Raw genomic sequence first — 16,439 nt, forward strand, 5'->3', positions numbered from 1 at the left:
TCCAGAGACTCATCCAGACCCCCCAAAACCTCACGACCAAGCTTCTCCTCGGCGCCGGGGACACCTTTTCCAGGTGCTGGGATGATGATCCCGCTCCTTGAGCTGGTGACACTCCCGGCCACGCGCCACGTGCGGGTGTCACCTGCGGTGACACAAAGCCGGAGCCGAGCACGGGGAGCCGGCTCTGGTGCTCGTGGCCGCTCCCTGCCCACCACCACCTTCTGGGAACATCCCTAAAAAATCCCAGAAATACCTCTATTCGGTGTAGGGGAAGGACGTTGCGCCGCTCCCGAGGTGGGGAAGGGGCCGCGTCCAGCGGGGTGGAATCAAACCCAATTCGGGCTCCATAACCCGCCTTTTTGGGTCTTTCCAATTTTCAGGGAGGGGAGAAAAACACGATTTCTTTGCTCTTTTTCCCCTCTCCGAGCTGTCGCTGGGAGGGTGACTGCGCACGGGGGGTGCCCTGGGGGGGTCCAGGGGATGCGCCCCCAAAAACCCCCTTGGACTGACAGCTGCCCCGGGGGCGTTGCCATGGGGATATGCAAATCCCGGCGTGCTGATAAGGCGGGATGGATTATCCCCTCCCCTGTAGGAGTGTCCGCACCGCCTCCTTTTCCCGTATAAAAGGCGGCGGGTTCCATTGAGCGCCCGGCGGCGGCGGCGCCGGTCGCGGGCAGGGGCGGGCAGGGAGCGGCCCCCGCCCCGCAGCGCGCCGGGTCCCGGCGGGACGAGGAGGAGGAGGCAGGAGAAGGCTCAGGCTCGCAGCCCGGGGAGGTGGGGCCGGGGCAGGTGCCAGGGGGAGGCAGGAAGGGGCGGGCAGGGCGCTGCCCGCTCCTCGCCATTGGGAAGCGGCCGCAGGCAGCGCCGGAGCCCGCCCGGCCCCGAGCGCCGAGCGGCGGCCGGAGGAGGCTCCCGGAGTCCGGCGCCGAGCCCCGACGGACGGAGGGGGCTGCCCGGGAGCCCCAGCGGAGGGTCCCGAAGCCAGGCTTAGCCCCGCTGAAGCTCAGCGCGAAATCCCGTCGGAGGCGAGCACCGGAGCCTGGCTGAGCCCGGCAGAAGATCCCCGAGCCCGGCTTAACCCGCGGCGCAGCCCTGTCGGAGAGTCCCCGAGCCCGGCTGAACCCGCAGCACAGCCCTGTCAGAAGGTCTAGCGGCACAACCTTGTCGGAGGGTCCCCAAGCCCGGCTTAACCCGCAGCACAGCCCTATCGGAGGGTCCCCAAGCCCGGCTTAACCCGCAGAACAGCCCTGTTGGAGGGTCCCGGAGCGCCGCAGCGGAGCCCCGTCGCAGGGTCGCAGAGCCCGGCTGAATCCCGCAGCGGAGCCCGGCTGAATCCCACCAGAAAGCCCCGGCGGAGGGTCCCGAATCCCGCTGAGCCCCACTGGGAAGCGCCGTCAGAAGGTCCCGGAGCCCGGCTGAGCCCGCAAGCGGAGCCGCGGCGGAGGGTCCCGGAGCCCGGCAGCAGATCCGCGTCCGAGCATCCCGCAGCCCCGCTGAACCCGCAGCAAAGCCCCAGCGGAGGGGTCCTGCAGCCCCGCTGAACCCGCAGCAAAGCCCCGGCGGAAAGTCCCGTAGCCCCCCGGGAGCGGGGCAGCCCCGGAGCGCCCTCGGAGGAGGCTCCCGGAGCCCCGTCGGCGAGCGGCGGTGCCCGGGGGCTCCCCCCCCGGTGCCCTCCATGGACTGAGATGGCCTCGGAGCTGGCCATGAGCGCGGAGCTGCCCACGAGCCCCCTGGCCATCGAGTACGTGAACGACTTCGACCTGATGAAGTTCGAGGTGAAGAAGGAGCCGGCGGAGGCGGAGCGGCTGTGCCACCGCCTGCCCGCCGGCTCCCTGTCGTCCACCCCGCTCAGCACGCCCTGCTCCTCCGTGCCTTCCTCGCCCAGCTTCTGCGCCCCCAGCCCCGGCGGGCAACCGGCCCCCGGCCCCCCGGCCGCCGCCGCCGCCGCTTCGCTGGGCTCCAAGCAGCAGCTGGAGGAGCTGTACTGGATGTCGGGTTACCAGCACCACCTGAACCCCGAAGCGCTCAACCTGACGCCGGAGGACGCGGTGGAGGCGCTGATCGGCGCCCCGCACCACCACCACCATCACCACCAGGGCTACGAGCCCTTCCGGCCTCAGCCCTTCGCGGGCGAGGAGATGCCGCCGGCCGCCCACCACCACCCCGGCCACCACCACCACCACCACCACCACCTCCGCCTGGAGGATCGCTTCTCCGACGACCAGCTGGTGAGTATGTCGGTGCGGGAGCTCAACCGGCAGCTGCGGGGCTTCAGCAAGGAGGAGGTGATCCGCCTCAAGCAGAAGAGGAGGACCTTGAAGAACCGCGGCTACGCTCAGTCCTGCCGCTACAAGCGGGTCCAGCAGCGGCACATCCTGGAGAACGAGAAATGCCAACTGCAGAGCCAGGTGGAGCAGCTCAAGCAGGAGGTGACCCGCCTGGCCAAGGAGAGGGATCTGTACAAAGAGAAATACGAGAAGTTGGCCGGCCGGGGCTTCCCGAGGGAACCGTCCCCATCCTCCGCCGCCCCCCCCAAAGCCGCCGCTGACTTCTTCATGTGAGCCCGGTGGGCTGGTGGGATGCGGTGGGATGGGGGGTGGGATCGCTCCCCCTCCCCCCCCCCTTTTTTTTTTTTTGTTGTTGTTGTTGGTTTGTCGTCGCTGTCGTTCCTCATGCGGGGAGAGCAAAAAAAAACAAACCCGCCGCTTGTCTTTTAAAAAAAATTATTATTAATAATAATGATAATAATAATATGAGGACGTCCCCCCCTCCCGGGGAAATTTTGGGGAGGGGAAGTCGAACTCGCCCCCCCACGCACCCACCCGCCCGTGGGGACTCGGGGTGGGGGGTCCCGGGGTGGGTGAGTGGGGGGCGGACCTGGAGCCAGCCTTGCATGCGGGACGTGTACGGCCACCCCCCCCTCTTTTCCCGGGATCATCAGCGCCTTCCAGGTGGATTCTCCTTCTCCCCCCACCCCCCCCAATCCCACACACCTTTTCCTGCGTGTTTCACCCTCAATTTGATTTTTATTCTTCCAGGGGTCCCCACGGATCGGGCCGGGGGGGGGTCCCCGGCAGCGCTGCGCCCTGTCCGGCCCCTCCGCGCCCCCCCCTCTTTCCCTCCCTAATTCCCGGCCGGCGAAACTGAGCCACGTTTAACTTATTCACCCTTGTAAATATGTAGAATATTAGTTAGTTTTTTGCCTTTTTTTTTTTTTTTTTTTTTTGAGCCTATATTTTGCTTGGTGATTTACGAGAAAAAAAAAAACTTAAAAAAAAAAAGACAAAAAAAAGACAAAAAAAACCCCAAATCCTTTAGAAAATAGACAAAAAAAAATTACACGAGTCTTAAAAGTTTGTATGTAATAGCATGCAAATAATATCCGAGTTAATTTAATGATGTTGGGAAGAAGCCGAATGCACTATATACAGGAATCGATTGGGTTAAATAATACTGTTTTATAGAGATTTAAAATTATCTATGCTCTTAAAAAATAGTGGGGAGGGGGAGGGAGGGAGGGAGGGAAGGGAGAGGCAACAATTTTCGGGTGACCTGAAAGGCAATATAGTAATATATGGACTGCGAACGGTTGGCTGCTATCTCACTATGCACCAGATTTATTTATTAACCCTCGGGAGAAACGGGATCTTATTTTAACCTCGATGTTCGGTGGAGAAAAAAAAAAAAAAAAAAAGGAAAGAAAATGCACATTATTTGCTGTGTGGAAAAGGAAAAAAAAAAAAAAAGGAAAAAGAGGATTAAGAATTCGTGCAATCGTCGGAGCGAAAGCGGGACCGAGGAGCGGGGTGGGTTTTGGTTTTTTTTTTAAATTTTATTTTAAACGAGTTGCTTCTTTAAAAAAGAGGAGAGAAAAAACCAACCCTTGATTTTTGGGGTGGGGAGGGGAGGGGGGGGGGAAGAACAAAAGGGGTCCTGCGGACACGCGGCGAGCTTTTTGGGGAGCCCCTGGTGCATTTTAGGGACTGATCGTGCGAAGCGTTTTTACCGACCTGTTGTTTCGATTCGTGACGGTTTTAACGATGTTGCATCAAGATAAAAAAAAAACTTATATTCAACTAGAGCCTGGGTCGGGTTTTCTCTTCATCTCGGGGGAATGGGGGTTGTGGGGAGGGGGTCGTTTATTCCTCCCTTTAAATCCCGGTGTGGATGCCAAACCCTCCCCGGGGATAAATCCCGTTGACCTCCGGCTTTTCGCTTTCCCTGCCTTTTTTTTTTCTTTTTTTTTTTTTTAAAAAAGTCTTTTCCAGGGTGGTTTTGGGGTTTATTTCCCGACTGAAAAGTCCCGGAGACCTTTATCCCTGCGGAAAAAGTCGCCGGATCCAGCGTGTGATCCCAGCTCGTCCCGACGAGCCGCCGGCTGGATTTGAAGCGGCAATAAGTGATTTTTTTTTTTTCTTCCCTCTTTTGGCTTTTCCCTCTCGAGTTTTTAATTCAAAGGAGGATAAAAAAAAAACAAAACAAAACACAAACAACCCCTTAACAAACCATCACACGCCTCCCCTAGAGAAAACCTTTCGTGCTGGTATTTTTAGGGATGTTTGGGGTTTTTTTGGGGGACTGTTTGGAAGGACGTTTTTCTGCAAATCCCGAGCGCGGCCGCTCCGCTCGCGGCTTTTTCCCGGCTCGGCGGGAAAAAATTCCGAAGCGACCCTTGGTCCGGCGTATTTTGGGAACGTTTTATATTAATTTTTTTTAATCCATCTGTGGTTTTTGTCCTGTGTTTTCACACAGGTTCAGCCTCGGCGGGTCCTCAGCCGGGAGCTGCTCCGGCTCCGTGGCTGCGGCTTTTCCTCCTGCCGCCCTCCGTCAAACTCCTGGGCTTTTCCCGGGATTTCTGGGGTTTGCCTGTGACCCCACAACCCCCCGATCCTGCCTGTCCTGCGCCCCCCAGACCTCACCCCTCCTTTTCTTCCTCCTTTTTTGGCTGTTTGGTGTCTTATTTTTCAGGGGGTCGGAGCAGCCAGAGCTCGGCTCGATGTCGGACTGGGATTTTGGGATGGGAGCCGGGAAGCAGAGGGATCACTTGCCCCAGGGCTGGGCAAGCAGGGGGGCTTGGGGAGGGGGGGATTCACCCCCTTTTCCTGGTTTTATTGAGATCCAGGGAAGCTTTGGAAATCTGGCTCTAAAGGAATAGAACCCGTCCTGCTGCCCCTGCAGCCGCTGGCAGGACTTCGCCTCCTCTCCTGGAATTTTTTTGGGGATGAATCGCATTTTCCTGGTGGGTTATTCCCCAGCTTTTCCTCCCGATATTCCTTTCTCGTGGCGCTTTCGATTTGGGAAAACCCACCCGGCTGCCTCACGATTAAATAAGAAGAGTTTGGGGAGGAAGAAGGTGTTTGGGGCCGCTGCCTTTCCCAAACCATCCCGGGGACTTTCCATCCCCGCATCCATCCGTTTCCTCAGCCCTGGATCTCGCTCCGCTCTCCCTGTGGGGTCACTGCCCCTTTTCCCACCTGCAATGGGGCCGGTTCTGGAAGCAGAGCTGGCTTTGGGGGGGCTCTGTGGGGTTTTGGGGGAACACTCCCTGTGGGATCTCACCCCAGGATCCCGCCATCGCCTCCTTCCGAGAATCCTTTTCCCACCGCCTTGGCAGAGCAAAGGCAGCGATTTAAGGCTGAGAATTCCCAATTTTCCCCCTTAATGCCTTGATGCCCATCACCCTTTCCCCCCCTCTCCTTTCTGATTTAGATATTCCATTTTTTGGGGGGAGCACCAAGCCGGGGTCTCGCCCCGGAGCAGATTATTTTGGTGATCCTGGAATTGCCCCCTTTTCCTTCATTCCCAAAGGGATGTGATTCCCAACCCCTCGCACCAGTTGGATTTAATTTTTGTGCTTTCCAGCACCTCCTGGAACTCCCCCAAGCAGGGGAAAAGCTGGATTAGGACACGGGGGGATGAGGGAGGTTATTGCCTCCATGGGGGGGACCCTGTTCCAAGGCACTTTTCCAGGGAGATTTGGGGCTGGAATTTCACCTTCCTGCCCCATCCCAGTGTTGGGGTGCAGTGATCATCATGCCCCTAATTCTCTCCAGGCTTCCTGGGATCAGGATATGCCAAATAAATAATAAAAATTGAGTGATTTAAGCCTAAATTTGGCTGGTTTATGACTCGTCTCCGTGTTGGGGCTCTGAACCCCCCCCTTCCAGGTTTTTGGGGGGTGTCTGGGTGATCCCTGCTTGGAATTCCAGCGTTTTTTTGGGACTGCTGCACCGTGCTGACCCTTGCAGGGCTGTGTGAGTGTATTCCACGTGTGCTGGGCCGTGTTTTTTTGGGATGGGGATGTTCTGGGATGGGCTGGTGTGTCCCCAGTGCCGCAGGGCTGCGGATATTCCGGTGGCGCAGGAGGACGTGTGGCATTTTTGGGTCACTCCGACCTCCTTTTTTTAAGGCTTTTCCCGCATTTTTCCTGATTCCCTGAGAAAGAGTGGAACCCCCTTTCCCATCTCCTCGCTGCTTTTTTTGGGGATCTGCAGGAGGTCCCCACACTCCTCCTCCTGTGAGGATCTGCAGCCCCTCCGCTCATCCCGGGCGTCTCCTGCATCCCAACTCCAGCCTTTTCCAAGGGGGAAAAGAGCATCCCAACCCCATGGGATGCTCCAAGTGGTGCCTGACACTTGGGATGGGGCTGTGGGGACAATCCCTGGGGGTCTCCTCCACACGTGCAGAGCTTTTTAAACCCAATTCCAAGATTTCCTTGCCTTCCCCAAGGCACTGCCGGGCTGGGAAACAGCTGGAATTCCTCCAGCCATCCCTGCTGGTGGGGTTTCCACTGGGAAAAGGGGTGATTTTTGGGGAATGCTCACCCCCAGACACTTCAGCACCTTGGAACACTTTATCCAAGCTCACATGGATGCTTGGGATTTGTTATAACCCCTGGAAAAGCTCCCCCTCCCCGTGATCCAGGGCCGGGTGCTCCGTGCCACTTCCAAGCAGGAATTTCTCCGGATCGCTGCAAACAGGAGGAAAACCACGAGGAGCAGATGGAAGCAGCATCTCCAAAGTGTCCCTCACTCCTTCCTCCTCAGTTATGGATGATCCCACTCCCAGGTTTGTTCCCAAACTGCTGCTCTGTGTCCCAAATCCCGACATCTCCATAACATGGGAATTCCAGCTGTTAAATCCCAGTGGGCTGCTGGGAATGGAGGGATTTGGGGTGCTGCTCACTCAAAAAGCAGGAATCAATAAAAATCCCAGCAAAACGAATCCCCAAAAAAAGAGAATCCTGGCCCGGGCTTGGTTTGGAGCTGGGATTTTTTGGCTGGAGCTGATCTTTGTAATCCTTGATTTTTCCATGTTCCCTGCTTTCCAAGGAAGCCAAACCCTTCCCTGCCCTTCAGATAGAAATATAAATATATTATAAATACCTTTGTGACCTCGGGGAAACTCAGCTCTGCCTCGGGATTGAGGCTTTGGCACTTCCCTGCCTCATCCCTAAGGCTGGAATTCATGGAATTTATTCCAGCCCTTTGCCAGTGCATCCCGAAACTCGGCGGGAGGTGAGGCCATTCCCAAAAAACAGGATGTGGGAACCCCCCACCACCCCTGCACGGTAGGAACAGGATCATGGCTGGGGTTGGATCCCAAATTCCTTGGGTTTGGGAGCAGCCCAGGGATGCTGCTGCGGGAAGTGGGATGCAGGGAACGGGTTTGGGATGCAGGAGGTGGGATGCAGGGATATAGGACACTGGATGTGGGATGCAGGATGCAAGGATACAGGACATTGGATGTGGGATGCAGGATGCAAGGATACAGGACACTGGATGTGGGATGCAGGTAGTGGGATTCAGGATACGGGATCTGGGATGCAGGAGGTGGGATGGAGCAGGTGGGATGCAGGATATGGAATGCAGGACATGGAATGCAGGATGTGGGATGTGGGATTCAGGATACAGGATATGGGATGCAGGTAGTGGGATTCAGGATACAGGATATGGGATGCAGGAGGTGGGATATGGGATGCAGGAGATGGGATGGAGAAGGTGGGATGCAGGATGTGGAATGCAGGATGTGGGATGTGAGATGCAGGGATACAGGACATTGGATTTGGGATGCAGGTAGTGGGATTCAGGATATGGGATGTGGGATGCAGGAGGTGGGATGTAGCAGGTGGGAGGCAGAGTATGGAATGCAGGATGTGGGATTCAGGAGGTGGGATGTGAGATGCAAGGATACAGGACATTGGATGTGGGATGCAGATAGTGGGATTCAGGATACGGGATCTGGGATGCAGGAGGTGGGATGGAAGAGGTGGGATGCAGGGTATGGAATGCAGAACACGGGATGCAGGTTGTGGGATGTGGGATTCAGGGATACAGGGCATTGGATGTGGGATGCAGGTAGTGGGATTCAGGATATGGAATACAGGAGTTGGGATGGAGCAGGTGGGATGCAGAATATGGGATACAGCAGATGGAATGTCAGGTGCAGGGATACAGGACACTGAATGTGGGATGCAGGTAGTGGGATTCAGGATATGGGATCTGGGATGCAGGAGGTGGGATACAGGATGCAGAATATGGGATGGAAGAGGTGGGATGCAGGGTATGGAATGCAGGATATGGGATGCAGGATATGGGATTCAGGATGTGGGATGTGAGATGCAAGGATGCAGGGCATTGGATGTGGGATGCAGGCAGTGGGATTCAGGATATGGGATCTGGGATGCAGGAGGTGGGATGGAGCAGGTGGGATGCAGGATGTGGAATGCAGGATATGGGATGCAGGATATGGGATTCAGGATGTGGGATGTGAGATGCAAGGATGCAGGGCATTGGATGTGGGATGCAGGCAGTGGGATTCAGGATATGGGATCTGGGATGCAGGAGGTGGGATGGAGCAGGTGGGATGCAGGATGTGGAATGCAGGATATGGGATGCAGGATATGGGATTCAGGATGTGGGATGTGAGATGCAAGGATACAGGGCATTGGATGTGGGATGCAGGATATGGGATTCAGGATGTGGGATGTGAGATGCAAGGATACAGGGCATTGGATGTGGGATGCAGGTAGTGGGATTCAGGATACAGGATATGGGATGCAGGAGGTGGGATATGGGATGCAGGAGATGGGATGGAGCAGGTGAGATGCAGGATGTGGAATGCAGGATGTGGGATGCAGGGATACAGGACATTGGATGTGGGATGCAGGTAGTGGGATTCAGGATATGGGATCTGGAATGCAGGAGGTGGGATGCAAGTGGGATGCAGGGTATGGAATGCAGGATGTGGGATGCAGGATGTGGGATGTGAGATACAGGGATACAGGGCTTTGGATGTGGGATGCAGGTAGTGGGATACAGGATATGGAATACAGGAGTTGGGATGGAGCAGGTGGGATGCAGGGTATGGGATGCAGGATGTGGGATGAAGGGATACAGGGCATTGGATGTGGGATTCAGGGTATGGGATATGGGATGCAGGAGGTGGGATATGGGATACAGGAGGAAGGATACATTATAAGGAGGTGGGATATGGGATGCAAGAGGCAGGATATGGGATGCAGGAAGTGGGATATGGGATGCAGGAGGTGGGATATGGGATGCAGGACATGGGATATTGGATGCAGGAAGTGGGATATGGGATGCAGGACATGGGATACAGTAGGAGGTGGGATATGGGGTGCAGGAGGTGGGATATTGGATGCAGGAGGAAGGATATGGAATACAGGATGTGGGATATGGGATCCAGGGAAACCGGCTGCAGTGCCAAGTGGGAATGACGCCAGGACAGTCAGATCAGATCCCTTTGTTATCCCAGTTTTCTGGACAGCCCAGCTCTCCTTGGAGTCACCATTCCCAATCCCTGGGCATCCTTTGTTCCGTCATCTCCACAACTCCTCATCCCAACGAAATCACCGGCTCCGTGTTTAATCCCCCCCCAATAAAATCCAAAGGTTCCTTGGGTTTTCCCTCCCCTCTCCAATCCTCCCTTTCCATGGATGGGAGAGGAGGGAGAGCAGAGGGGGAAGGAAAAGCTTCCTCTTCCCACAGCAGGTTATTTATTCATGGAAGAGGCCGAGGCTGGAGTGCTCCCAGAGCAGCCCTGGCAGCCGGGGGATCCCTGGGAGAGGGAGCTGGAATTTTCACAGGGAAAAACAAACTAATTGTTATTTTCCATTTACATAAAGGGAAGGGAAGGGACGGGACGGGAAGGGAAGGGAAGGTTTGGGAAGGGAAGGTTTGGGAAGGGAAGGTTTGGGAAGGTTTGGGAAGGTTTGGGAAGGTTTGGGAAGGGAAGGTTTGGGAAGGTTTGGGAAGGTTTGGGAAGGTTTGGGAAGGTTTGGGAAGGGAAGGTTTGGGAAGGGAAGGTTTGGGAAGGTTTGGGAAGGGAAGGTTTGGGAAGGTTTGGGAAGGGAAGGTTTGGGAAGGGAAGTTTTGGGAAGGGAAGGTTTGGGAAGGTTTGGGAAGGTTTGGGAAGGGAAGGTTTGGGAAGGGAAGGTTTGGGAAGGTTTGGGAAGGGAAGGTTTGGGAAGGTTTGGGAAGGGAAGGTTTGGGAAGGGAAGTTTTGGGAAGGGAAGGTTTGGGAAGGTTTGGGAAGGGAAGGTTTGGGAAGGGAAGGTTTGGGAAGGGAAGGTTTGGGAAGGGAAGGTTTGGGAAGGTTTGGGAAGGTTTGGGAAGGTTTGGGAAGGGAAGGGAAGGGAAGGGAAGGTTTGGGAAGGTTTGGGAAGGTTTGGGAAGGTTTGGGAAGGTTTGGGAAGGGAAGGGAAGGGAAGGGAAGGGAAGGGAAGGTAAAGTTTGGGAAGGGAAGGGAAGGGACAGAGGATGGGAATGTGAAGGGAGCCTGGTGCTCGCACCCTCTCCTGGGAGGTGTGTGCCAAGGGACTGACCCATTCCCTGCTCCCGTGGGATTCATCCTGCCCGGCTGATAGTTGGAGGAGTCAAAATCCATGGAGATGAAGGTGCAGGACCATCATCGTCTTCACCACAAGGTCAGGGCCACTTCCAGCTGCGAGGTGGGAAGCCCATCCCGATGCAGGTGCAGTCCAAAGGGAGGGAGAGGAAAATCCCTTCCAGCAGCTGGAGGGAAGGAAAGACCTGCTGGTTTCAGGACAATTTGGGGAAATGGGGGTTGGTTTGGAGTTTTCACTTCGACCACGGAGCGTGTGGGTCAAAAAGAAGGGCCTGGGTGTGGAATCATGGAAAAGGTTGGGTTGGGAGGGAATATAAAGATCCTCCAGTTGCCACTATCCACTGGGACAGTGGAAGGTGCCTATGGCAGGGGGTGGGAACTGGATCATCTTCAAGGTCTTTTGCAACCCAAACCATTCCATGACTCCATGATTCCAGATCCAGGCCCTTCTTTTTGATCCACACACTCCATGGCCAAAGTGAAAACTCCCAAATCCCCCCAAACTGGCCTGAAACCACCAGATTTTTCCTTCCATCTTTATGATCCCTTCCAACCCAAACCATTCCATGATTCCATGATTCCAGACCCAGGCTCTTCCTTTTGTTCCACACATTCCACAGCCGAAGTGAAAACTCCAAAGTCCCCCAAAACTGGCCTGAAACCAGCAGGTCTTTCCTTCCATCTTCACGGTCCCTTCCAACCCAAACCATTCCATGGCCCTATGATTCCACATCCCTTGGATCACGGAGCACAGGAGACCCTTTCCATCCCGGGATCCTTCATCATAACCCTTCCATTCCGATTAATTCCCCGCCCGTTAATTAAACGCCCATCGATCGTTGGGAGAACACTTCCTTGGCTTTTACCGCCCTTCTCGCGCTAATTAATTGCCACGTCATTAACTTGTCCATAATTAGCGCCTTATTAAAGACCTTCGGAGCAACGGGGAAGTTTTTTGGGCGATTAATATTTGTGGGACGGTTCGGATCAGGTTCGTTCTGGCGGGGTTATGTTAATAAGGCGGGCGTCTAATAAGGTGGATAATTAACGACTTTCTCGTTAGCGGCTTCTCGGGTGCCACTTAAACGCCAGGCCAGGCTTTGTGGCCGGGTTGTGTTTAATTAAACCTGTTAATTAGGGTGGGACTCGGGTCTGTTATGTGTGGATGGAGCCAGGTAGGAGAAGCCTGGGATTTGGACGCCAAAGGGGTTTGGGAATGGTTTGGATGTGGGATTTAGGGATTGTTCCTAGCCGGGATGCAGAGGAGGCATTTTTTGGAAGGTCCTGGTCAATGTGGGTCCATCATAGCTCAATCCAGTGCAGTCTTGGCTTGGTCTTCCCAAAAAGTGGCCAAACCCACGGGATCCCTCCTGTGGACACAGACACAGAGGAGCAGGCAAGGTGCTGGCCAACATTCCCAAAAATCACCCCAAGATGATCCCCATGAATGTTCAGGCAGGTTTTAGGCTCAGCTCGACCCAAAAGGTGGGGGTTTGGTTGGATTTCTTGCTGGTGGGATCATCTTGCCCCGCTTTGCTTCCCTGGGGTTTTCCTGCTGCCTCACGCCCTGAGGCCACGGGAAAAGAGGTCTTGGCTCATCCAGGAGATGTCCATGACCCGACTGAGCCTGGATCTCTCTGCCCACGGCCTCCCCTTCCCCGCTGCTCATGAATAAAGGATGGGCCCATCTACCTGCCCTGTTTGTCCTCGTTAAATATTCATCGGCTGCTGATTAAGATTTAAGGAAGGGATGTATCACCCGGGTGGGTCGCTGAGCTCCGGCTGCTCCGGAGGGGTGGGAAGCTGTGGAGTTGGGATTTGCCCGCTCCGATCGCTCTGGGAAAGGGATGGGGAGAGTTTGGCTGTTTTGCTGACCCCGGATGGGGTTCCTGAAAGAAATCCCGGTGGGACGGTGGGAGGGGAGGAGCAGGATGGGCTCAGCTGGTGTGTGGGGAGGGGATGATTCCTGGCAAAGTTCAGCACCTCTGGAGAACACCAAAACCAGTGGGATTCGGGAGAGGAGGCACAGTCCATGACTCCAGAGAGGAAAAAGTTCCCAGGTGACCCGACTGAGGTTCTCCATCCCTGGAGAGTGTGGAGATCGCAGAGGATCTGCCTCAACAGCAAAGCCTTCCTGGGACAGCATTTCATGGGGAAAAAAGAGGGAATAAACCCAAATTAAAGCAGTTTTCCCTCTGTGATTATCCTTAGTCCCTAAAATAAATGTTCTGCTGCTGGTTTCTCCCCTCCCCTCCTTCCGTGTCCCTGCAAGGGCAGAGTGAAGACACTCAGGAGCTCATTTTTAACTGCAGTTCAGAGCTCAGCCAAAACTTATCCCCAAAACTTATCCCCAAAAATCTTCCTGCTGGGCTCTTCACATTCCCTGTTCCGGGACAGGCTGGGGAAGGAGAGGAGGGAAGGATCCTCCACCCCTCGATGTGCAGGGACCATCACAAAGTTGCCTCCCTGGCCAGAGGTTCCTGGCCTGTAAATATTTCAGGAGCCAGCGCGGGGGTGCCGGAGGGTCTCCCGGGATGGGCCGTTAGTGCAGGATGAGGGAGCACCGGACGGGAAGAGAAGTACAACGAGAGCCGAGCCAAAGCCACGAGGTCAGGGATGAAATATTGATGGCAGGCAGGTGTGGAGGTCCTGGAGAGGCCGTGGAAACCCAGGCCTGGCTTCCTTTGGGGGCGGTTAAAGATGTATGAGCCTGGTTTGGCAGCAGCTGGACCCGTCTGGTGCCGCGTCCCCCTGGAGCTCCCGTCCCAGGCTCTGGAAAAGGGGGGTGGTGGGATTGGGAGGGGAAAGTTTGGGGTCCTGGAGTGAGGACACGGCTGTGGGAAGCACCAGACGTGGATGTGGTGGTGGGAGGGCTGGGTGGGAGGGAGGGACAGTGGGATGGAAGTGGGATGGGAAGGATGGGAAGTGGGATGGAGGTGGTTGGGTGGGAAGGATGGGAAACAGGATGCAGGTGGTTGGGTGGGAGGGATGGGAAGGATGGGAAATGGGATGGTTGGGTGGGAGGGATGGGAAATGGAATGGAGGTGGTTGGATGGGAGGGATGGGAAATGGGATGGAAATGGTTGAATGGGAGGGATGAGAAGTGGGATGGAGGTGGCTGGGTGGGACGGATGGGAAATGGGATGGAGGTGGTTGGATGGGAGGGATGGGAAATGGGATGGAGGTGGTTGGATGGGAGAGATGGGCAATGGGATGGAGGTGGGTGGATGAGAAGGATGGGAAGTGGGATGGAGGTGGCTGGGGGGGAAGGACGGGAAATGGGATGGAGGTGGTCGGAGGGGAAGGATGGGAAGTGGGATGGAGATGGTTGGATGGGATGGATGGGCAATGGGATGGAGGTGGTTGGATAAGAAAGATGGAGCCTTCAGGTGAAGGTTTGTCCCCAAATGGGGACTCTGCACTTCCCTTTCAGAGAAAGTTGTGCCTCCTGTCTGTCCCCTCCATTCCCTGCCCATGTGAACAGCACCAGCAGCCTTCCCAAATCCCCCCCACGTCCACCCGAGACACAACTCTGTGCTCAAGGATCACCACATTCCTCGACCACCCTGGGGATGAAATTCCCGAGCCCCGGTGTCGAATCGGCTCTTCCCAGAAACGACCTCTGTTCTCCTTACACCAACAATTTCCTTCTACAATTATTCCCTCATTTCTTACACAAATTATTTCCCTTTTGCCTCTAGGGGAGCTCATTAACATTCCCAGATGTGCCCACAGGGATCGATGAGGTGCTGGGCCGGCACAGGGCAGTCGATTCCTGTTTTCCAGGAGACTTCACCTTCCCGTCTAATCAGGGAGGGCAACGTCTTTTCCCTGCTTTTTTTGCTCCGGTATTGGTCACCTGCTGATTAAATTCCAATGGGTCAGGTCAGCCTGGGAAGGAGCCTCTCCAGTTTAATTAGGGACGGATAACATGAGTCCGTGTTATCTTGCGGTTGTGGATGTGTCCCAGGAGTAAAAATTAAATTTTACCGAGTAAAAATTAAAATAATGAAAGAATTGGTTAAAATCAGCAAAATGAGCAAAATAAAATCAATAAAAAAGAAAATCAATAAAAATAAAATTAATAAAAAATAAAATTAATAAAGTAATAAAATTAATAAAATAATAAAATTAATAAAACGAATCAAAACTACTTGGAATCAAAGGTTTTTTCAGGACTGGGAGCGTCCGACTCGGGAGCTGATTCAGCTCGTTCCCACCTGCCTGAGCCTGTGGGCAGTTTTTCCCAACCCTCTCCACGGGAATGCTGTTCCCAAAGCGGCGAGTGCCACCAGATATTAAGAGCATGGAGCAACTCCTTGCCTCCTGGGATTTTATGGGATGGCAGGGCAGCATCCCAGCCTCGCCCCGGGGGCCGGGTCATCCCCCACATGTGGATCCTTCGGTTTTCCCGGCTCCAGGTCTCCTCAGGAGGAGCTGCCGAGTCAGCAGCTGCACATCTGCAGCTCGGGATCCACGGCAGGACGAGATTAATCAGGATTTTTTTTCCCCCTCCCGGACTTTGGCAGCTCCCCTAAACTCACAGCTGTGCTGACGCCCCGGAAAATCGGCTCCGGTGATTCCCAGTTGGGATCCGCACCCCATTCCCGGGAGATTTTGGGGCCACGGGGACAGATATGTCCCATTTTAGGGTGAGCTGGAGCACGAGGGAGGTGCTGCTAATTCCTCAGTCCTGGAGGGAGGTGTCCTGGCACCCCTTCCCATGGAGCACCTTCATCCCTATCCCTTCTCTTTGCTTCTCTTGGAGCACCTTTGGATGTTGTTTCCACTTGGTGCTGGACCAAACAGCAGCGTCGGGGTCCCAAACCCTCCCCATGATGCCTGGAGAGGGGAATAAGGTGTTTTGGGATATGAGAGACCCGTTAGGATGAGGGTCTCACCTCCAAGGGTGGGGTTGGCCATGCTCTCCTGCCCCACAGGCGTCACCTGGAAGCTGGATGAGGCCACGTGGATAATTAGGATAATGAACTGTTCTAAGGAAATGCTCCCACACCAAGGCAGAGTTTAGCCTTGGTGGGAATGGTTGGAAGTGCAGGAGACAAATCTTCTCCCACTAGAACCTCTAACCCCATTCTTGGAGGATAAATTATCCCAGTGCCTCAGTTTCCCCGTGATGAGCGTGTGGGATGGATCTGGAACACGGTCCATCCCGGGATTTTTGGCGCCACATGCCCGGGCTTTCAGCCTCGTTTTCCACCCCCTGGATCTCTGACCTCCTTTCCCTCGCATCCCAAAGTCGTTAGTGGCTAGGGGCGGACGGGGAAAACGGGATATGGGAGCTGGGTAACCACCATTCCATACGCTCGGGGACATCCAGCGGCAATCGCCGAGGAATTTTCACTCTGTGCTCCCTTCCCCAGGGACACGGGCTCTCCAGGGGGGTTGGAAGCAGGAGAGGTGCAAAGAGGGGGTGGGCTCTGGCTCTTGGATCGCTTTGTGTCTCCTGTGGAATCAGCTCTGATTTATTCCCTTTGATTGTCACTTTTGGTTTTTTTGATCCTTTTTGTTGCTGTTATTTTTCAGGTTTCCTCCATGTCGGCACTTTTCTC

The 16,439-nt window shown here is 55.1% G+C and overlaps 1 protein-coding gene across 1 annotated transcript; it reads left to right on the forward strand.

The window, feature by feature from the left end:
* Positions 1-661: 661 nt before the first annotated feature.
* Positions 662-4,081, forward strand: MAFA (MAF bZIP transcription factor A). The gene is made up of 2 exons (XM_064640311.1): positions 662-1,523; positions 1,568-4,081. The coding sequence occupies exon 2, from the start codon at positions 1,686-1,688 to the stop codon at positions 2,559-2,561; it is 876 nt and encodes a 291-aa protein (XP_064496381.1). The 5' UTR covers positions 662-1,523; positions 1,568-1,685; the 3' UTR covers positions 2,562-4,081.
* The last annotated feature ends 12,358 nt before the right edge of the window (positions 4,082-16,439 follow it).

The sequence above is a fragment of the Pseudopipra pipra genome, chromosome 1 (genome assembly GCF_036250125.1).
Source record: "Pseudopipra pipra isolate bDixPip1 chromosome 1, bDixPip1.hap1, whole genome shotgun sequence".
In the NCBI taxonomy this organism is placed as follows: Eukaryota; Metazoa; Chordata; class Aves; order Passeriformes; family Pipridae; genus Pseudopipra; species Pseudopipra pipra.